Consider the following 20,197-nt stretch of genomic DNA (forward strand, 5'->3'; position numbering starts at 1 on the left):
CGGCTCTAACTGCTGATGGCAGCTAAGGCCACACTGCCCCCTCCTACTTCTCCCAGGGCCAGAAGTCTGATTCTTGGTGGACCACTATCTGGAGGTGCCTCTCCTGCATCCCTCTATGTACAGCGCCAACCCTCTGACGTCATCCCCAGAAAAGACAGCAGACACAAGTTTGCTGCACACCACGGTTGTTGTTTACTAGGTCAGGCTAGGTTGGAACCCTTCTTAGAGCCACGGCTTCTGCGACTTGATGATCCTGTTTGGGCTTCAGGAGGGTGCCGCACTCGGGTTTGGCCTCGGACCCACAGTTGGCCAGAAGGGGTCAGGCAGCAGGTCATGGCGGTAGGATCTAGGCCCGGAGGTAGTTGCATTTGCCGGTGCACCTTCTGCTCCATGCGGTAACCGCCCCCAACTGGATCGCTACTCTCTATCTGCCGCTGGCCAGTCACCATCAGGCTTCGGCCGTCCACCTGCACCACCAGCTCCTCAGGGGTGAAGCCATGAGCATCCATCTTCATTTGGAAACTTTTAGCATGGTCACTTCCCTGCACAGCAACCTGATCATCCCTGAGCAGTCGCACCGGCAGCGTGGACACCTGATTTCGTTCAGCGAGGGCCACGCTGGTACACTGGGGGGCGACCCGGCTCTGGCTGGAGAAACTGTTACTGACCTGCTGCATCCGAGTGAGCAACTGCTGTTGAAGGGCGCGAGGCTCTTAAGTGCAAAGCTCAGGGCTAGGGGGCAGGTGCGCACGCGCGCAAGAGGAGGTGCCTCACGTGACCCCCATCTCTCCACAGCCCCGCTGAGTTCTACACCACCAAACTTGGTTCTCTTTGCAGCTGCCAAAGTCTACTTTGGGGTCGGGTCTGCTGTGCCCGTCCTATCTCCAAGGGTCGGTGTGTCAACCGAGGCTGCTTTTATCCCAAACCCTGTCCCTCCGTAGACCCTCCCCATCTGCCTGAGAGGACCAGGGTTGTGACAGAATTGGATCGAACTACAAGAGGATCCTGACTCCCTTGTGGTCACCCACGCAAATCACAGATCAGATTAGTCTCAGGGCTAGAAGAGGGGGCTATTCTGTCCTCTAAGAACCAGGCCTGGGGCAAGGAGAATTGTTCCCTGAGCAGAATCGGCAAGGGGGACTTTCTGCCCTTCCCTGCTTTTCCCTGCCCACGTACAATCCAGCGCTGAAACATGGAGAGGGAGGTGGACATCTCTCTGGCTCTGGGACCATAAAGACGAAGATCATAAAGAAAAAGACTCCCTCCTGGGGAGGTTTTAGCCCCCTTGAACCCTGAGCCCTCCTCTGCCTCATCCCCACTTAGTAGCCTTCTTCATGACTGCCGTGGCTGGTGCTGTGCCTCTGATACTCAACATTTTATTAATAAATTCTTTGTTGAAGTGTAACAACAAAAGTGTACAAAAGGGTTCAGCTGTCACAAAACTAACACCCGTATCACCATCACACAGCACGAGATGTTGAACTGTTGCTACATTTAATCACCATAGCCGCAATTCTGTGTCTGGAGTTAGGTGGAGCAGGTCGTTGACCTGAGTTGGGTACTGGTGGTGGTAGTAGCAGCGGGGGCAGACCTGGCCTAAGACTGTGCCTGTGGACTTGGGAGGGGCAGAACCCACAAATCACCCAAACAGGTGCCAGTGTTCTGGAATGCTCCTGGTCCCCAAGAAGACAGGAACTGTGACTACTCAGATACCTTCAAGAAAAATTGCAAGTGAGGAGCAGTCAATCTGGGGTGCTCGCTGGGGCCTCACGTCGCTGTCCTGGACCAAAAGACAAGACAGAAAAGTCTGGAAAGCAGAGGCAGCGGGGAGCGGCCGGGGAAGACTACAACTCCCGTCGTGCGCCGGCGCAGCGACGCCTGCGCACTGCGTGCCGGTTGCCCATGCGGCCCTAGGGCTGGGACCGCGGCGCCGCTCCGCTGCTGGGGAGGCCATGGCGGAACCTTCCCAGGCCCCGACCCCGGCCACGGCCGCGCAGCCCCGGCCCCTTCATTCCCCAGCCCCTGCCCCAACTCCGACTCCTGCGCCCAGCCCAGCTTCAGCCCCGACTCCGGCTCCCACTCCGGCACCAGCCCCCGCTCCAGCTGCAGCCCCAGCCGGGAGCACAGGGACTGGGGGGCCCGGGGTGGGAAGTGGGGGAACTGGGAGCGGGGGGGATCCGGCTCGACCTGGCCTGAGCCAGCAGCAGCGTGCCAGCCAGAGGAAGGCGCAAGTCCGGGGTCTGCCGCGTGCCAAGAAGCTTGAGAAACTAGGGGTCTTCTCGGCTTGCAAGGTGGGGGCGGGGCCTACTTGAAGGGGCGGGGCTTGGGGCATCCCAGGGCTCCGGTGGAAATGGGGGCAAAGCTCTGGATGCCAATCTGCCTCAGTTCCACCGGTACAGCATCATTACCTGATCCTTCTGCCTCCAGGCCAATGAAACCTGCAAGTGTAATGGCTGGAAAAACCCCAAGCCCCCCACCGCACCCCGCATGGACCTGCAGCAGCCAGCTGCCAACCTGAGCGAGCTGTGCCGCAGCTGTGAGCACCCCTTGGGTAAGGCAGGCAGCACCCTGGGAGCTGGGGTGGAGAGCAGGTACAGGGTCCTGTTTGGACAGGTGACTTAAAAGCCACAAAGCCTCTTAGAAAAACCAGAGATCCCACCTCAAAAGCGGTTAGGTTTGTGGTGTGTGTGCTTCAAGCAAGGAGAAAGGAAATCTGCCCAGACAAGAAGAGGCAGGGACCACCCAAAAACTAATATAAGGGTATTCAGTCTCAGTGTTGGTCACACTGGTTGGAGGGAGTAAGGGTGTATCGTGGCTGGTTGGGAAGAAGTGCAGGAAGCCCTGTTTTCTGTACATTTTCCCCAACTTCATCACCTGTCCATCTTGAAGCTGACCATGTGTCCCACCTGGAGAATGTGTCAGAGGATGAGATTAATCGACTGCTGGGGATGGTTGTGGATGTGGAGAATCTGTTCATGTCTGTTCATAAGGAGGAAGACACAGATACCAAGCAGGTCTATTTCTACCTCTTCAAGGTGAGCTTTCAGGGAATGAAGGTGTGAGTGAAGGAAGTGACACATTTCTGTGTGGGAGGGTACACAGCTCTAAGCTCTGTTGCCCTCTATTCCCCCTTTTCTCTTCCCTCCAGCTCCTGCGGAAATGCATCCTGCAGATGACCCGGCCTGTGGTGGAGGGGTCCTTGGGCAGCCCTCCATTTGAGAAGCCTAACATTGAGCAGGTGGGACGGGGAAGGTGGTAAGAGGAGAATTGGGGGCAGCTTGAAAGAGTGGGGAGCCTCTGTTGCCCTCCGTCCTCCTCAAGCTGAGAACAGGGGAGAGGTTCATAGAGGTGTATGTCCTGCACTAACCTCGGGGTAGGCATGGGGATAGGGAGGAGCATAGTGTCTCTTCACAGAGAGTCAGAATGAGAGGAGAGCCTTGTCCCTACCCTCCTGGAACATCTTTATTTGGGTGAGAAGCCCCTGCTGGCTGATCACGCCTCCTTCCGGTTTCATCCCCCTACCCCACTTCTCAGGGTGTGCTGAACTTTGTGCAGTACAAGTTTAGTCACCTGGCTCCCCGAGAGCGGCAGACAATGTTCGAGCTCTCAAAGATGTTCCTGCTCTGCCTTAACTACTGGAAGCTTGAGACACCTGCCCAGTTTCGGCAGAGGTCCCAGTCAGAGGATGTGGCTACCTACAAGGTCAATTACACCAGGTAGGTCCAGCCAGACACTCATGGGGGAGGCTTGTGAACCAGGTTCAGTTGTTCCCATCCTCACCTACCAACCCCCTACCTCCAGATGGCTCTGTTACTGCCACGTGCCCCAGAGCTGCGATAGCCTCCCCCGCTATGAGACCACCCACGTCTTTGGGCGAAGCCTTCTACGGTCCATTTTCACTGTTACTCGCCGACAGCTGCTGGAAAAGTTCCGAGTGGAAAAGGACAAACTGGTGCCTGAGAAGAGGACCCTCATCCTCACTCACTTTCCCAAGTAAGGCTCAGTCTGGCCTGTTGGGGTTTTGCCCCAAGTTCACATCCTCGCTGTTGTCCCCTTTTTTCCAGGAAGGCTTCCTGGATTGCTCCCTCCTCTCCCTCCATGGGCCTTCTGGGATCTGGGCGTCTACCTGGCAGACTTGCCCATGGCCCAGAAGCAACTTGCTAGTATTTGCCTTTGCACGTACTAGTCTGGGGATGGCAGGTACATGGCCCGAGCTAACGCTACCCCCTCCCACACTCCTTGTAGATGTTACTAATTGTTTCCCATGGGCGCCTGGACACAGCCTCAGAATCCTTCCCACCACAGCATTGCAAGAAACCAGAGTTTATGCTTGAGGTGAAACCAGTTCCCACCTCTGTTCTAGTCGTTTCTGTAAACTTGCCTCCGTTCTGCCACACCTTCCTCCCTTTTTAACCTGGCTCACAGCTCTTCTGTTCAAAAAGCCTTTGCTGACTAATCCTGGCCCTCTAGTGCCCCTCCTGCCACCAGTTGGGAACAGGAGGTGGCAAGATGGAGTGGATTCTCAGCTCATTTGATATTAAGGGGAGTGAGGGGACTCAGGTGACGTGGTGCCCTGCTTGACCATGCAGCACAGGATGGCATCAGCTCAGACCCTGTCTCCCTGTGCTGCCCATCATGGCAAAACTGGATCTCTGATCCCAGCCCTGGGTGTGTCCTGTCCTCTTACCTTCAATTAGAGGAAGCAGGGGGCTGTGTCTCCCCCTTCCAACTAGGGCTTCCCTGAGGGCGGAGGCTGTCTTCTCTCTCAGGCTCCCAGCCCCTGGAGAGCAGGTTTTGTCTGGCTGGCCTCCAGTCCCTCTGGAGCCTGACCCAGGCTGCACCTGAGTTGGAGGACAGAGTTGTGGGACAGTCTGTACCCTCCTCACAGATTCCTGTCCATGCTCGAGGAGGAGATCTACGGGGCAAACTCTCCTATCTGGGAGTCAGGCTTCACCATGCCACCTTCAGAAGGGACACAGTTGGTGCCCCGGCCAGGTATGTGACACAGTAACCCCTACAGGGTCTCCTCTTGGCCTTCCTGACTGAAGGAAGCTCCCCTCTTCCTGTGGGGTAGAAGAACTGGGAATGGCAGCCGAGGGAAAATGTGGACAGTCTCAGCTGGAGGCTGGGAGGGCCAGTGTTCTTTTGAGGAACCTGCCAACACTTCCCTGTCCCTGATATTTTCTCTCTCTCAGCTACAGTCAGTGCAGCGGTTGTTCCCAGCACCCCCATCTTCAGCCCCACCATGGGTGGGGGCAGCAACAGCTCCCTGAGTCTGGATTCTGCAGGGGCTGAGCCCATGCCAGGTGGGTACTTGACCCCTGGCCTCTGACCCTTTCTCACCCCTCCTTCAGCCTTTGTATCTCTGGGTGACCTTGCCAACCCTCTCAGCAGGTGAGAAGAGGAAGCTTCCAGAGAACCTGACTCTTGAGGATGCCAAGCGACTCCGTGTGATGGGTGACATCCCCATGGAGCTAGTCAACGAGGTCATGCTGACCATCACTGACCCTGCTGCCATGCTGGGGCCTGAGGTGGGCGGCCTGGCCTGTTGTGGGGGAAGGGAGCCCTCACCCACCCGAGGCCCTTGTTCACCTCCCCTGCTCTATCTAGACAAGCCTGCTGTCAGCCAACGCGGCCCGGGATGAGACGGCCCGCCTGGAGGAGCGCCGCGGCATCATTGAGTTCCACGTCATTGGCAACTCACTGACACCCAAGGCCAATCGGCGGGTGTTGCTTTGGCTTGTGGGGCTGCAGAATGTCTTCTCCCACCAGCTGCCTCGCATGCCCAAGGAGTATATCGCTCGCCTCGTCTTTGACCCGTGCGTCCCTGGGTGGCCCCTACCCCAGGGTACCGCACACAGGAGCCTCTACTCCTTGGTTTCCCCACTCCTCAAAACTCGGGGGCGCCTTCCTTCCAGTTCTGAGGCCCAACCTTTTGAGAATTATTGCTCCTAAGTTCCCATCCCTGACCACAGCTCAGTCCTCCAGGGCTGTGGGGACCTATGGAGCACTAGGGGCCAGGGAGGGGCTGTGACATGCCTCCTCTCTTCTTAGGAAGCACAAGACTCTGGCCTTGATCAAAGATGGGCGGGTCATTGGTGGGATCTGCTTCCGCATGTTTCCCACTCAGGGATTCACAGAGATTGTCTTCTGTGCTGTCACCTCAAATGAACAGGTCAAGGTGAGGACAGTGCCCCTGACCCCAGCCTCTTCCCACCGCCTGCTTCTGGTCAGAGGACAGGATATGTGTGCTGCAGCAGACTCAGCCCTTTTAGTGACCAGACAGTTCCTCACACACCCACAAGGTGGCAGTGGCACTTTGGTAATTTGTGCAATGTAAGGGGACACCTGTTGACAAAAAGAGCCCAGGAATCAGCAGTACTATTCAATGCCAGTGTGAAATCCAGGACCCCGGGCATGCTAGCCACGCACTCTACCACTAAGCTACACTCTGAGCCAGCGGTGCTTTTTTAAGTGAAGCTGTGTTCCTCACTTTCTAGTACCATGGTACTTTACTTTTTACGTACCATGGGGAATTAATAATTTACGGAAGTTCCACAGATCACCTGGTTTCTATCTTTTAATTATCACAACAGACCCACTGGTAGGGTCCCTCATTCTTGTGTTTTATGTAACCTAGATATGCGTGGTCCTGACGTATGGAAGACATGGTCTCCTCAAGGGTCAAATGCTATGACAAGCAGGCCCCCTGTGACTCCCCTTTCTTCTTCCCTACCATTCTAAGGCCCAGAGACTGAAAATCAGGCTGTGTGGGCTTTGAATCCTGGTCCTACTGCATCTGACAGATATATTTCCTTTTTTTCTTTTTTTTGCGGTACTGGGGATCGAACTCAGGGCCTTGTGCTTGCAAGGCAAGCACTCTACCAGCTGAGCTATCTCCCCAGCCCTGTATTTCCTTATATAGTTGAGTTTCAGTTTTCTCTTTTGTAAAATGGAGATGAGCTGGGTGTGGTGGCACAGGCCTATAATCCCAGGGGCTGGGGAGGCTGAGGCAGGATCTAGAGTTCAAAGCCAGCCTCAGCAAAAGCTAGGCACTAGGCAACTTAGTGAGACTCTATCTCTAAATAAAATACAAAATAGGACTGGGATGTGGCTCAGTGGTTGAGTGTCCAAGAGTTCAATCCTCAGTACCACACCCCAAAAAGAAATGGAGATGATAAGTGTCTCAAGGGCTCTGCTCTTTTGGAGAGGTGGGCTATAAAGTTAGTGAGCACTGTACCTGGAAATCCAGCAACCTTCTTTTCTTCCCATAAATGTCCCATCCTCTGCCATCCCCTTTCCTTGCCTTGGATCCCTGGCTGTCCCCACCTCCTTCCCAAGATGCCCGCCCCCTCACCTCCACCTTACTGAACCCTTGGGAGACCTCTTCAGCACCAGGCCCTCCCCACTGTCCCCCTCAGGGCTACGGCACTCACCTGATGAACCACCTGAAGGAGTACCACATCAAGCACAGCATCCTTTACTTCCTCACCTACGCAGATGAATACGCCATTGGCTACTTCAAAAAGCAGGTGAGGCCTTACCCACATCTACCCACGCTGCCCAGGGCTGTGGGTTACTCTGTTTAGCCCCCTGCTGTGGAGGAAGCCAAGTCCCTTTGTGTCTCTATTCTACCTGGAGGAAGTCCTTCCTACCTGTCTTCCTCCTGCTGCTTCCTTGTTCAATAGGGCCACTGGGACATGCCAGAAGAATTGGGAGGGTCTTGGGGGTGAGTTGGGAAGGGGCAGCCAACCTGGAACCTTTCTGGAGACAAACAGTCCTCACTGTGCTTTGGGGAGATTCAGGAACAAGAGAGGAGACCAGGCACACACTGTCCCTCAGGTGCTCTTGGGAGGCAGTGAAAGTTGGAGAGTACTTGCTGATAGATTGGGTCTTACCTGTCCACCCTCCAGGGCTTCTCCAAGGACATTAAGGTGCCCAAGAGCCGCTACCTGGGCTACATCAAGGACTATGAGGGAGCAACACTGATGGAGTGTGAGCTGAATCCCCGGATCCCCTACACGGAGCTGTCCCACATCATCAAGAAGCAGAAAGAGGTTGTATGCACGCACATCCATGGGGTTTTTCATGGGCACGCATGGGGTGGGTTGGGCACACATGTACAGACGTGTGCCACGTGTAGCTCGTGTGTGCATGTGAGATGGGGTCAGGCCAGGTCTTAGTTCTTGTCCTGCCTCTTAGGGGAAGTCGGGAGATACTGGATTCAGGGGCAGTGCAACCTGGCTTTTCCTGTTGGGGGCTCTGATCACAGCCATGGGGATGGTGGCTTGTATCTAGGGCTAGAGTTGGCCCCTTAGACCCTTTCTTCCCTCAGATCATCAAGAAGTTGATTGAGCGCAAACAGGCCCAGATCCGCAAGGTCTACCCCGGGCTCAGCTGCTTTAAGGAGGGTGTGAGGCAGATCCCTGTGGAGAGCGTCCCCGGCATTCGTGAGCAGGGTCCTGACTGAGGGGGCAGGAGGGCGTGCTGCTTGCGGTATGGACAGGAGTTCTTAGGGATGTTCTCTCACTCCCCCCTTTGCAGGAGAGACAGGCTGGAAGCCGATGGGGAAGGAGAAGAGGTGAGTCTTTTGTGGAGGGAGTGGGTATTAGGGTGTGTGCAGAAGGACCCGAGCCTCAGACTTGGCATCTCTCATCCCAGCAAGGAACTGAAGGACCCTGACCAGCTGTACACAACCCTCAAAAACCTGCTGGCCCAAATCAAGGTGGGACGATCAGGTTCCCTTCTGGGGGTCCCTGCACCAGTGGCTGTAGCTTCATGATCTAGTCTGGAATGGGTGGCAGTCACAGGTTGGGCAAGGTAATAGTGGGCCTGTCTCCAGCTCACCTCTTCTCTCTAGTCACACCCCAGTGCCTGGCCCTTCATGGAGCCTGTGAAGAAGTCAGAGGCCCCTGACTACTACGAGGTCATTCGCTTCCCCATTGGTGAGGAACCTCCATCACTTTCCTGCTTCTGCCCCCAAATCTGCTCCTGCTTTCACTGGGACTGCCCTGGGGAACCGCCCCAGCTACTCTCCCCGGCCTCTTAACTGTGTGCCCCCTCTCCTGCCACCCAGACCTGAAGACCATGACAGAGCGGCTACGCAGCCGTTATTATGTGACACGGAAGCTCTTCGTGGCTGACCTGCAGCGAGTGATCGCCAACTGCCGGGAGTACAACCCCCCAGACAGCGAGTACTGCCGCTGCGCCAGTGCGCTAGAGAAGTTCTTCTACTTTAAGCTGAAGGAAGGAGGACTCATCGATAAGTAGGCCCGAAGTTTGGACCGCAGCTGTGGCCTGCAGTGTCTCCACCTTGGATTCTCATCTGATCCCTTGGGCTGCCCTGGCCGGGCTCCCTAACTCGGCTGAAGACACTCCAGCCAAGGGCCCTCCAGCGCCTGATCCTGCAGGCCTTTCTGACCCTCAGGCACCCCAGGCCTGCAGCTCTGTCCCAGCCTTGATTGTGTCTGACATTGGGGAGATGGCTCCTGGGTCTGGGGCCCCACCCCTAGAGAGGGGCTGGTGGCCAGAGCATGCACTCTGCCCAGCTGGTGGCCCACAGAGCTGTGGAGGCGTGGAGGCCTAGGCCTGACCCTGCTGGCTATTTCCTCAAGGACCAGGACTGCTAATTGTAGCTTCAGCGTGGGCTTTAGGGGTTGGAAGTCAGCCCCGTCTGGAGGGGCCATGGCTCACCCTGCATTGTTCTGTCAGTCTGTCCCCTGGAGTCAGGGGCATGGGGACCATTCATTCCCTGGCATTAATTCCTTGGAGGGAACAATAAAGCTTTTTTTTTTTTTTTTTTTAAATACCTTTTTTCTTTCTCTATTTGTGTGCTTGTTTCTTTTGTCTAGTTCCAAACTTAGCAGTCCGACCTTTGCTCCTCCAGTACCCTCTTGCAAACCGTAACCACTCATCCCCAGCAAGTTCTCCAGTCTAGTCCTGTACTCTGTGATGAGGGGACCTGCCTGGCTGCAGCCCCTTCTTTCCCCACTCCAGATTGTTCTGGGTCCAGATGCCAGAGGCAGTAGAGTTCAGAACCCATGATTACTGCTGGCTGCAAAATGGCAGAGGGCTAGACACAGTGACACACCTGTAATCCCAATTCCAGAGGCTGAGGTAGGAGGATCACAAGTTTAAGGCCAACCTCAGCAACTTATCGAGACCCTGTCTCCAAAAAAAAGAAAAAGAAGACCCTATCTCAATAAAAGGGACTGGGGATGTGACTCAGTGGTAAAGCACCCCTAGGTTAAATCCCTAGTACCAAAACAAAAGGGGTGGGGACAAAGGGTAAAAGTCACAGAAGCAATGAAAGCACATTCCTTTCACTTCCTTTCAGTAATTTTTTTTCTTTTTCTTTTTCCTTTTTTTTTTTTTTTGCTACCAGGGATTGAACACAGGGCACTTAAATCACTGAGCAAGTCCCCAGCCCTTTTCATTTTTATTTTGAAACGGTCTCGCTAAATTGCTTAGGACCTTACTAAATTGCTGAGGCTGGCTTTGAACCCTGGATCCTCCCGCCTCAGCCTCCAGAATTGCTGGGATCACAGGCAGTCGTGGGCGACATGCCCAGCTGTAACATTTCTCTTGGCCCCCAGGTGCACACAGTTCTACCCACGGAGCAGGGATGGGGCTGGGCTTCGACTGGTCTGACTCCACCCCTTAGTTTCAGTTTCCTTTTCTCCCCGACTGCAGGAGGGGCTTTCCAGGGCTTCCCAGAGAACCAGGCTGGGCTAGGAGCTGGGTTAGTCTGTGTTACTCCAGCCTCCCTCTTGGCGAGTGCACTTTCCAGGTGGGTCCTCAGGGTATCTTGCCCTACCTTCCACAAGTGGAATGGAGTCCTGTGAGGTTGGGAACCAGGGAATCTGAGCACCCTGCCATTCCAGAATGGAGCTTCGGCCCTATCAGTGGGAGGTGATCATGCCTGCCCTGGAGGGCAAGAACATCATTATATGGCTGCCCACCGGCGCAGGGAAGACCCGAGCAGCTGCGTATGTGGCCAAGAGGCATCTAGAGACTGTGGATGGAGCCAAGGTTGTGGTACTAGTCAACAGGGTGAGTGATCCACCCTCCCTGCCGTGGGGTCTCAGCTCCCCAGGCACTTCTTGGTCCCTTCCAGAACTCCAGAGCTGCGGTGACCCGTAAGCTCACCTGTTTTTTCACCCTAGTCCAGGACCCAGCCACGTCCTGAGTGTCACCTTCCCTCTTACCCACTCCCCAGGCTGTTGATCCACCTTTCTCTCTCCATCTCTTTCTCTGCCCTTCCACTTAGGTGCATCTGGTAACCCAGCATGGTGAGGAGTTTAGTCGCATGCTGGATGGACGCTGGACCATGACAACCCTGAGTGGGGACATGGGGCCACGGGCTGGTTTTGGCCACATGGTCCGATGCCATGACCTGGTCATCTGCACAGCTGAGCTGCTACAGATTGCACTGACCAGCCCTGAGGAGGAGGAGCACGTGGAACTCACAGGTGAGACTGTGGTGGTGGGGGGGAAAGGGTATACACTTGAGCTGCTCCTGAGTCAGGTGGTGGGAGTTTGGGGGCAGGGAGTGAGTGGTTTCCATTTGCCAAACCCTGCCTACACTAGTGGAAACAGACCTAGCTACAGTGCAGGACCTTGGGCACGTTCCTTTCCCCAGCTGAACCTCAGTTTACTAATCTGTAAATTGGGAGGTGAATCCACTACAAGGTGTGAAGGGAAGGAGTTCTCAGGTGGGTGTGGGAACTTCATGAAATAAAGTGAATTGTAGGAAAGATTGCACAAACCGAAGTCACAGCTTTTCCTCATGTGCCCCCAGCCTTCTCCCTGATCGTGGTGGACGAGTGTCACCACACGCACAAGGACACCATCTACAATGTCATCCTGAGCCGTTACCTACAGCATAAGCTGCAGAGGGCACGGCCCCTACCCCAGGTGCTGGGTCTCACAGCCTCCCCAGGCACTGGTGGTGCCTCCAAGCTCAGCGGGGCCATTGACCACATCCTGCAGGTCAGCTTGGCCCCTGTGGCCCTCCCACCACCACCACCACACCCACCAGGCACCTCCCTGCCTGCCCGTACCCCATGCCCGACAGCCTTCCCCAGGCTGCCCATGGCCGGGTCCAGGCTAACTTCCTCACCCAAGGTCCAGGCTCCCGTGACTTCCTAAGACCCTTAGAATAAGCTCGCTTCTCCAGTTTATTTAGGAAGTCCCCTGTGCAGATCTGGCCCCCACCTGCCTCTCCAACCTCATGTGCCCTGGGCTCCTACTACAGCTACACTGGCCTTTTTTCTGTGCCTTGGTCTCATCTCCAGACTTCCACACGTCCCATCCTTTTGGCCAGGAATGGGCTCCTTGAACTGACCCCATCTGATATCTTCTGATTCACCCAGCAACTTCCCCCTCGCCCCACCCTCACCCCACCCTGGGAATTGACCTCTGGGGCACTCTGCCACTGAACTACAGCCCTTTTCATTTTTTATTTCTTTTAAATTTTGAGACACAGTCTTGCTAAATTGCTGAGGCTGGCCTCAAACTTGTGACTCTTCTGCCTCAGCCTCCTGGGAGCTGGGATTACAGGCATGCGCCACTGTGCCTGGCCACTGAACAGCTTCAGCGTCACTCTTCATAGTCTCCCCTGATCATCCCCATGCTTTCTATCATACCATCCAGCTTTAGTCTCTTCAGCACTTGTTAATACTGAAATTCTTTCTTTTTTTTTTTTTTTTAAACATCCTTTCATTCTAATATTCTTCAAAGGTTTAGTAACCTCTCCCATCCCAACCTAAGTTCCTCTATTCCCAGTGCCTAGAATATTGGCACCAGAGGGCAAACAAAACATTTGTTGAAGTAAATCTCATGTTGAAGAATGAACCCCCCCCCCCACCATGACCCTGCTTGGGGCTCTCCTGTCTTCAGCTGGGACCCATCCTGCCTCAAAAGTTCTGCTCATTGTCCCCATAGAACCGCCCCCCCTTTTCCAGTGAAGCCTTCTCTGTTGCCTCCAGCTCTGTGCTAACTTGGATACATGGCGCATCATGTCACCTGAGAAATACCGCTCCCAGCTGCAGGAGCAGAGTCCAAAGACGTGCAAGCAGTATGACCTCTGCCACAGGCGCAACCAGGTACGTGGGGGGTGGGGGGAGGTGCAGAGTGGGTCTGAGGTGAAGTTAGGGAACCTAGGTTTGAGCACCAACTCCACCCTCACTAGCTCTGGGACTTCAGGTCTCATGTCTTTGAGCCTCCACTTTCTGGTTCTGATTGGCTTAGATGGCATTGAGGCCATCAGCAAAGCCCTAGGCGTGTCATGAGTTGCTCTGCAAACTGTGAAGCTGGGACACTTTGCACTGAGGTTGTATCAAGTTCTTTCCTTCATTAGTGACACTATGATAGGGCTGAACAAGGACTAGGCATCACTGTGCCCAGACCAGAGGACAGGGTGCACAGTAGGTGAGAGAGCAGGAGCTGGGTCCAGACCCCTGGTCCCTGCCTCCAGCCAGGGCTCCATACTTCAGTCCCGCCCCCCACGCTGGAACGCTCACCCCTTAGATAAAACAGACCAGGGTGGGATCCCCTACTGGGTGCCCATCTCTCCATTGTGTAAGGGAGTCCCCTCACACACTCGCTCCTCTTGCGCAGGACCCATTTGGGGATTTGCTAAAGAAACTCATGGATCAAATCCACGACCACCTGGAGATGCCAGAGTTGAGCCGGGACTTTGGAACTCAGATGTACGAGCAGCAGGTGGTGGAGTTGAGCAAGTCTGGTGAGACTGGCCGCTTGAGCGGAGGGCATGGTTATTGGATTGGTTGGGGGTGGGACCCTTTAGGGCGGAGCTCAGCCACTCAAAGGCGGGGTCTAGATGGGAGGGGAACTGCAGGGTGGAGCCTTGGGGCAGCTCTGACCCTGCGCCCCTTACCCACAGCTGCTGAGGCAGGATTGCAGCAGCGACGGGTGTATGCCCTTCACCTGCGGCGCTACAACGACGCGCTGCTCATCCATGACACTGTCCGCGCAGTCGACGCCCTGGCCTCTTTGCAGGATTTCTACCACAGGGAACGCGCCACTAAAACCCAGATCCTGTGTGCCGAGCGCTTGCTGCTGGCGCTGTTCGATGGTGAGGCACAGAGGTTCGGAACTGGACCAAGGCTCAGAGACCAGCCAGGGCACAGGCACCAACACAGGCTGGAGAGGTGCTGGGGACCCTACTTTTCTAACTAAAATCCAAGTCCCATGGGTATGACAGGTTTATTTTCTCATTTGTGAAGGTTTGTGTATTTTTAAAAAACAACTCATATTTTGACATTTTAGAAACCGTTTAATTGGAGGTGGTCCCTGAAAATCTGGGGCGTGTGGTTTCCTTTAGACTGAGAAAGCAAAACTGAAGTCAGAGTGAAATTTAAGGTTGGAAACCTCAGCACAGTCTGGGGTCAAGAAAGCCAAGGTCAAGTCAGTCTGGGTAGCAGAGGTCATGAAAACTTAAGTGGTGGGCTGGGGTAGCATGTGTGAGGCTCTGGATTCGATCCACGGCACTGCATATAAATAAATAAATAAGACAAAAGATCCATTGACAACTAAGAAATATTTTAAAAAAGAAGAAAAAAAAAAAAAAAAAACATGGTCTGGTAGTTGAGTTGAGGAGGGGTGCTGGCCAGTGGTCTGTGGGCAAAAGATTATGTACTTAACAGCCCTGTGCAAGGCTGGTCTTGAAAATAGGCCTGACAGAGGTGTCTTTAAGTATGATTTTTTGGGTATATTCCTCGTGGGGAATGAGCAGAAGCAGGTGTCCTTCCCTGTACCCCACCCCTGCTCTGCAGTCCTATACCTGTGAGCATCCCCAGACCTCTGCCTCCTCCCAGATTTGAGCCCTGTGCCTCTGTTTTGGGGTTCTCTGCAGGTAACAAGAATATACTGACCCGCTTGGCAACTCATGGCCCCAAAAACCCAAAACTGGAGAAGCTAGAACAGATTCTGCTGAAGCAGTTCGGGAGAACTGACAGGCCCCGAGGCATCATCTTCACCCGAACCCGCCAGAGCGCTCACTCCCTCTTGCTTTGGCTCCAGCAGCAGCCCGGCCTGCAGACAGTGGACATCAGGGCTCAGATGCTGATTGGAGCTGGGAACAGCAGCCAGACTACCCACATGACCCAGGTAGGGGCTTTGGAGAATGATGCTGGAGCTGCAGGTGTTCCCTAGGGGACAGGCGGAGATGGGGCCAGGGCGACCATAGGGGAGAGGGAGCTTGAGTATCTCCAGGAAGAGAGCTGCAGCAAACACGGAGATCCTGGTGCTGAAGGTACTCTCAATGTGGGAGACCCTGGGGCAGGGGCAGGGGCTTGGGGACACATGGGGAAAGAAGTGGGTGATGTAGTTCCTTGGGGAAGAGGAACAGGGACTTAGGGGTCTTTTGTGGGAGAACAGTGCCTGGGAGTTCCTAGGGTAGAAGGGGAGATAGAGATTGGATTGTCACCTGTAAAAATGGGCAAAATCTGGGGCATTGGGGATAGAGGTAGGTTTCTGGATTCTAGGGGAGACAGACCAAGATAGTGAAAGGGCTGTACCAGGAGAGGCTGCCCTGGTAGGTAGAAGGGCCTAAACCCACCAGTGTGCGTCCTCCTCATCTTCCAACAGAGGGACCAGCAAGAAGTGATCCGGAAATTCCGATTTGGCACCTTGAACCTTCTGGTGGCCACAAGTGTGGCAGAGGAGGGGCTGGACATAGCCCAGTGCAATGTGGTTGTGCGCTATGGGCTCCTGACCAATGAAATCTCCATGGTCCAGGTGTGCAGACCCCACCCTCTCAACAGCCCTCTTAGGATCCAGTGCGACCCAGCCCACTCAGGCCTTCTGCTCATCTTTCTCTCCAGGCCCGGGGCCGGGCGCGGGCTGGGCAGAGTGTGTACTCATTTGTGGCAACAGAGGGCAGTCGGGAGCTACAGAGGGAGTTGACCAACGAGGCACTGGAGGCTCTGATGGAGCAGGCAGTGGCCACTGTGCAGAGGATGGACCAGGCCGAGTACCAGGCCAAGGTCTGTGGGCTGTCTGGGGAGGGACAGGCTGTGGGAATCCACCTGGCAGGGCTCTACCCACACACACTTCCCGGGGTTCCCTTCCTCTCAGCTAGCCTTCATCACCAGGGGGAGGTTTGAATCACTGAGAAAGGGTAGAGGCTGGGGGCGACTGTCTCCAAAGGGCCTCCAGAACAGGCCAGGTCTGAGGATTTTCATTTCTTTCTCTCCGACACTTTGCAAATCTGTGAGAGTCCTTGCAGAATCGGGCAGGGAGGGGAAGCAAAGGCACATGCACGAGGCAAGCCCAGAATCAGGACTGGTGTCAGCTTCCCAGGGGCAGCCTTGTCCAGGGTGGTCCTGTTTGCTCCTGTTGCCCCAGCATAATTATTAATGATGGCCCATGACAGATTCAAGAAGCAGCTTTGCATGAGATCCTGGAAAGAGGGGACAGATTCAGTATGGAGGCTTGCCCGCCAACATTCTTCCCCTCTCCCCCTAAAATTTTTCTCGGAGGGTTTCAAAAGATTCCTGGGGGGCTGGGGATATAGCTCAGTTGGTAGAGTGCCTGCCTAGCATGCACAAGGCCCTGGGTTCAATCCCCAGCACCACTTAAAAAAAAAAAAAAAATGTTCCTGGGAAGGTTAAGGCAAATTCTTTCTGGGTATAAATTATCTGAGGAGCCCTTGGGCCCCTGGTAGCATTCCTGGAGTCGGGTCCCAACTATGCCCTGGTGTCCCTTTCCCAGATCCGGGATCTACAGCGGGCCGCCCTGGTCAAGCGGGCAGCCCGGGCTGCCCTACAGGAGAGTCGGAGGCAGCAGTTCCCAGCGGAGCATGTGCAACTACTCTGTATCAACTGTATGGTGGCAGTGGGCCACGGGAGTGACCTGCGGAAAGTGGAGGGCACCCACCACGTCAACGTGAACCCCAACTTCTCGTGAGACCTGTGGAAGGGGATGAGAAGGAGGGAGGTGTGGGATGGAGGACTCTTCTATCCAGACAGTGCCTTGAAAAGCTAAAGAACATTTTAATCGATAGTGATGCATCTCTAGTCCTATTTATTTATTTATTCATTCATTCATTGAATTTTAAGACAGGGTCTTGCTAAGTTGCCCAGGCTGGACTCGAACATGTGATCCTCCTGCCTCAGGCTCCCTTGTATCTGGGATTACAGGCATGCTCCACTGTGCCCCGCTTGGTTTTGCACTTTCTCAGTAGTCTGGTTAGACAAGTTTATCCCCACCCCATTTTACAAGTGAGAAAATTGAGACCCAGAGAGGCTAAATGACTTGCCCAACTTCCATGGCTGCTATGATCAAGAACTGGAGTTCGGGATGCATGCCACATGTTGACTGGCCACTAACTGACCCCATGGTCCTACCTACTCTGAGGACAGCAAGAGATCCTGGCTGCCCAGGCATGGTGGCATGTACCTGTAGTCCCAGCTACTCTGGAAGCTAAGGCAGGAGGAACACTTAAGCCCAAGAGTTCAAGGTCAATCTGGTCAAGATAGAGACCCAAGCTCAAAAAGCAGGGAGGAAGGAGAGATTGTCCTGAGCCATTGCTCTGAGTCATCCCACACCCTTTGTCTCCCAGGGGGTAACTTGCTGCAGCCTCTACCCATTTAGTATTCATTAGGTGCCTGCTGTATGCCAGGACACCCTGCCAAGGATCTTCACACAGGTTCCCTCATTTGAGGAGGTAGCATTTTAAATAGGTCTTGAAGGATGGATTGGGTTTGAATGTGGCAAGACCAGAGAGACTGGACAGGGGTGATGGAGCAGTAATTCCAGTTGACCTGAGTAGAAGGGACCGTAAGTGATGAGATTCGGAAAGCAGAAAGCCCAGCCCAGGGTGGATGTTGAAGGTGGGGCTTGAAAGTTCAGGCTTTGTCCAGGAGGCAGTGAGGAGTCTTGGATGGATTCTGAGCAAGAGAAAATTCCTTTGCAATTGGTGGGGTTGGGAATAAAGATGGAAGTAAGAGGTTCCTTAGACTTTGAAATCATCCAGTGGGGAATGCTGAGGCCTGAACTTGGGCAGAGGGGAATGGAATGGAGGCCACACAGGCAGAACTTATTGAAGATTGGATTTCCTGGCCCTGGGAAGTCTGTGCCTCTTGATAGGCAGGAAGGTTTAAGACCCAGGCAGAAGCTCAGCCAACTGGAAGGTATGAGGTCTGGGGCATAGTGGGTCCATGAGGGCTGTGGCCACTCCCATACTCCCATTCCCCTCCAGGATCTACTATACTGTCTCCCGGGAGCCCGTGGTCATCGACAGAGTCTTTAAGGACTGGAGACCAGGGGGTACCATTAGCTGCAGGAACTGTGGGGAGGTAAGTGCTTGGGCCACGTCCTAGACCCCAGAGCTCTCAGTCCTCCTTCAAAAGCCCTCGTGTGGCACAAGGCCTAGCCTCTGCCCTCAGGGAGCCCTCACTAGGAGCGGGGAGCTAGCCCTGCCCCGAAGCTCCCAGTCTGAGGACGATGTCTCGCCTCTGTCTAAGGGAGTCCACACTGTGATGGGGGTGCTAACTCCCTATCCCAGGGGGAGGCAGGACTAACACACAACTCCACCTTGAGGAGAGGAGCCCAGTCTGAGGCAGAGACCCAGACCCTGTACTCTGTCCCACCCCCAGGTTTGGGGTCTGCAGATGATCTACAAGTCAGTGAACTTGCCGGCACTCAAAGTCCGCAGCATGCTGCTGGAGACCCCTCAAGGGCGGATCCAGGCCAAAAAGTGGTCCCGAGTGCCCTTCCCAGTGGCTGACATCAACATCCTGCAAGACTGTGCCCAGGGTCTGTCTGACCTTTCCCTGGAATGACCACCTCATCACTGCAATGCCTGGCTCAGGCTGCAGGGGGCAGTAGAGTCCGCAGCAGCCATCATCTTTCTCTGGGGAAAGCCTGGGTCCAAGCCTCTCCTTCCTGAGTCACAAGCCCTGGGCACTGTGCTGACCAGCCACAGAAGAACCCTTGGGCACCCCGGCTGGCTTCGGATCCCACAATGAGGAAGCAACTGGTAGGCCACAGCTCAGCCCCAGGCCCCTTGTGCCCACACATGTTCACTCTCTCCCTCCCCCCTTCCTTACTCCTCCCTTGCTTCCCCCACCCTCTCTCTCACGCACACACTCATTTGCACTGGATGTAGTTGAGGAAATGGAGGCAGGAGAATTGCCATACTGTCTTGGGAATCATGTTTCTTCCCTGCCAAAGCCATTTGTTTTCTTATGGCTTCTCATAAGTTAAAAATAAAATGGGAAAATGGGATAGAAAATGTGTGGTATTTTATTTTGTTTTGGTATCAGGGATTGAACCCAGGGGGGCTTTACCACTGAACCACATCCCTGGCCCACTTTATATTTTACTTACAGACAGAGTCTCTCTGAGTTGCTTAGGGCCCCAGCTAGAGGTTGGCTTGGAACTTGAAATCCTCCTGCCTCAGCCTCCTGAGCTGCTAGGATTACAGGTGGGCGCCACCACACCTGGCCATGTGTGGTATTTAAAATTAACTTGGTTGAGGTATAATTGATGGGAAATAAACTGCACATATTTAGAGTGTGCACTTTTCTGTTTTAACACGTATGCCTCTCTACAATCAAGATACGAACAGCTGGGTACAGTGGTACTCAAATGTAATCCCAGTGACTTGGGAGGATGACATGAGGATCACAAGTTGGAGGCCAACCTTAGCAACTTAGCAAGACCCTCAGCAACTGAGAACCTGCCTCAAAATTTTAAAAAGGGCTGGGGATGTGTCTCAATGGTAAAGCACCCCTGGGTTAGATCCCCAGTATAAAAAAAAAAAAAAAAAAAAAAAAAAATCCGAACATAGCCACTACACCCTCAAAAGTGTCCTCATATCCTCATTCCCCATTATAATCCTCCTCCTCCCTAGACAGCAATCTGCTTGTTCGTAATTTTTAGTGTCAAAAGAGTCCTCTTCAGTGGGTGTCATATAGCCTCATTCAGAAGGAGCAGCAGTTATCTAAGGGCCTGGGGGTGTGGCTCAATGGTAGAGCACTTGCGAGAAACCCTGGGTTCTATCCCCAGCTTTGGGGAAGGGGAGACATGAAACAGTCTAATAAAGTTGAGGCCTATCAAGTATGTGAGTCCTTCCTCCCCCTCTACCCCCATAACAGAATCAACGGTCCCCTCAGGTCATCCTCCCTGGGCCAGGGAGAGGTAGAGATCCAGGATGTGGGAGGGGGGC

General features: G+C 54.3%; 3 protein-coding genes across 5 annotated transcripts; 2 read left to right on the forward strand and 1 right to left on the reverse strand.

The window, feature by feature from the left end:
• Nucleotides 1-200: 200 nt before the first annotated feature.
• Hspb9 (heat shock protein family B (small) member 9) lies at nt 201-704 on the reverse strand. Its single transcript, XM_047543772.1, has one exon. The coding sequence runs from the start codon at nt 675-677 to the stop codon at nt 201-203; it is 477 nt and encodes a 158-aa protein (XP_047399728.1). The 5' UTR covers nt 678-704.
• Nucleotides 705-1,879: 1,175 nt separating this feature from the next.
• Nucleotides 1,880-9,795, forward strand: Kat2a (lysine acetyltransferase 2A). Of its 2 annotated transcripts, none has more exons than XM_047544215.1 (18): nt 1,880-2,291; nt 2,428-2,551; nt 2,890-3,035; nt 3,149-3,238; nt 3,535-3,716; nt 3,802-3,993; nt 4,889-4,995; nt 5,196-5,306; nt 5,392-5,531; nt 5,611-5,819; nt 6,055-6,181; nt 7,422-7,532; nt 7,914-8,057; nt 8,336-8,450; nt 8,545-8,581; nt 8,662-8,725; nt 8,861-8,945; nt 9,077-9,795. In XM_047544215.1, the coding sequence occupies exons 1-18, from the start codon at nt 1,953-1,955 to the stop codon at nt 9,268-9,270; spliced, it is 2,517 nt and encodes an 838-aa protein (XP_047400171.1). In that variant the 5' UTR covers nt 1,880-1,952; the 3' UTR covers nt 9,271-9,795. The 2 variants fall into 2 exon arrangements, with proteins under 2 accessions (XP_047400171.1, XP_047400172.1); XM_047544216.1 differs by having other exon boundaries at nt 1,881-2,291; nt 5,395-5,531.
• Nucleotides 9,796-10,692: 897 nt separating this feature from the next.
• Dhx58 (DExH-box helicase 58) lies at nt 10,693-19,255 on the forward strand. Of its 2 annotated transcripts, XM_047545325.1 has the most exons (13): nt 10,693-10,789; nt 10,884-11,052; nt 11,270-11,471; nt 11,801-11,991; nt 12,990-13,106; nt 13,621-13,747; nt 13,907-14,098; nt 14,879-15,132; nt 15,613-15,762; nt 15,849-16,010; nt 16,738-16,928; nt 18,227-18,323; nt 18,624-19,255. In XM_047545325.1, the coding sequence occupies exons 2-13, from the start codon at nt 10,885-10,887 to the stop codon at nt 18,807-18,809; spliced, it is 2,037 nt and encodes a 678-aa protein (XP_047401281.1). In that variant the 5' UTR covers nt 10,693-10,789; nt 10,884; the 3' UTR covers nt 18,810-19,255. The 2 variants fall into 2 exon arrangements, with proteins under 2 accessions (XP_047401281.1, XP_047401280.1); XM_047545324.1 differs by having other exon boundaries at nt 10,696-11,052.
• The last annotated feature ends 942 nt before the right edge of the window (nt 19,256-20,197 follow it).

The sequence above is a fragment of the Sciurus carolinensis genome, chromosome 3, assembly GCF_902686445.1.
Source record: "Sciurus carolinensis chromosome 3, mSciCar1.2, whole genome shotgun sequence".
NCBI lineage: Eukaryota > Metazoa > Chordata > Mammalia > Rodentia > Sciuridae > Sciurus > Sciurus carolinensis.

Coding starts and splice junctions, on each gene's coding strand:
- Dhx58 (XM_047545325.1), top strand. CDS start 10,885: ATGGAGCTTCGGCCCTATCAGTGGGAGGTGATCATGCCTGCCCTGGAG. Junction 11,472..11,800: donor GGAGCACGTGGAACTCACAG/GTGAGACTGTGG, acceptor ATGTGCCCCCAG/CCTTCTCCCTGATCGTGGTG. Junction 16,011..16,737: donor AGGCCGAGTACCAGGCCAAG/GTCTGTGGGCTG, acceptor TCCCTTTCCCAG/ATCCGGGATCTACAGCGGGC.
- Hspb9 (XM_047543772.1), bottom strand. CDS start 677: ATGCAGCAGGTCAGTAACAGTTTCTCCAGCCAGAGCCGGGTCGCCCCC.
- Kat2a (XM_047544215.1), top strand. CDS start 1,953: ATGGCGGAACCTTCCCAGGCCCCGACCCCGGCCACGGCCGCGCAGCCC. Junction 3,036..3,148: donor TCTATTTCTACCTCTTCAAG/GTGAGCTTTCAG, acceptor TCTTCCCTCCAG/CTCCTGCGGAAATGCATCCT. Junction 3,239..3,534: donor AGAAGCCTAACATTGAGCAG/GTGGGACGGGGA, acceptor CCCACTTCTCAG/GGTGTGCTGAACTTTGTGCA.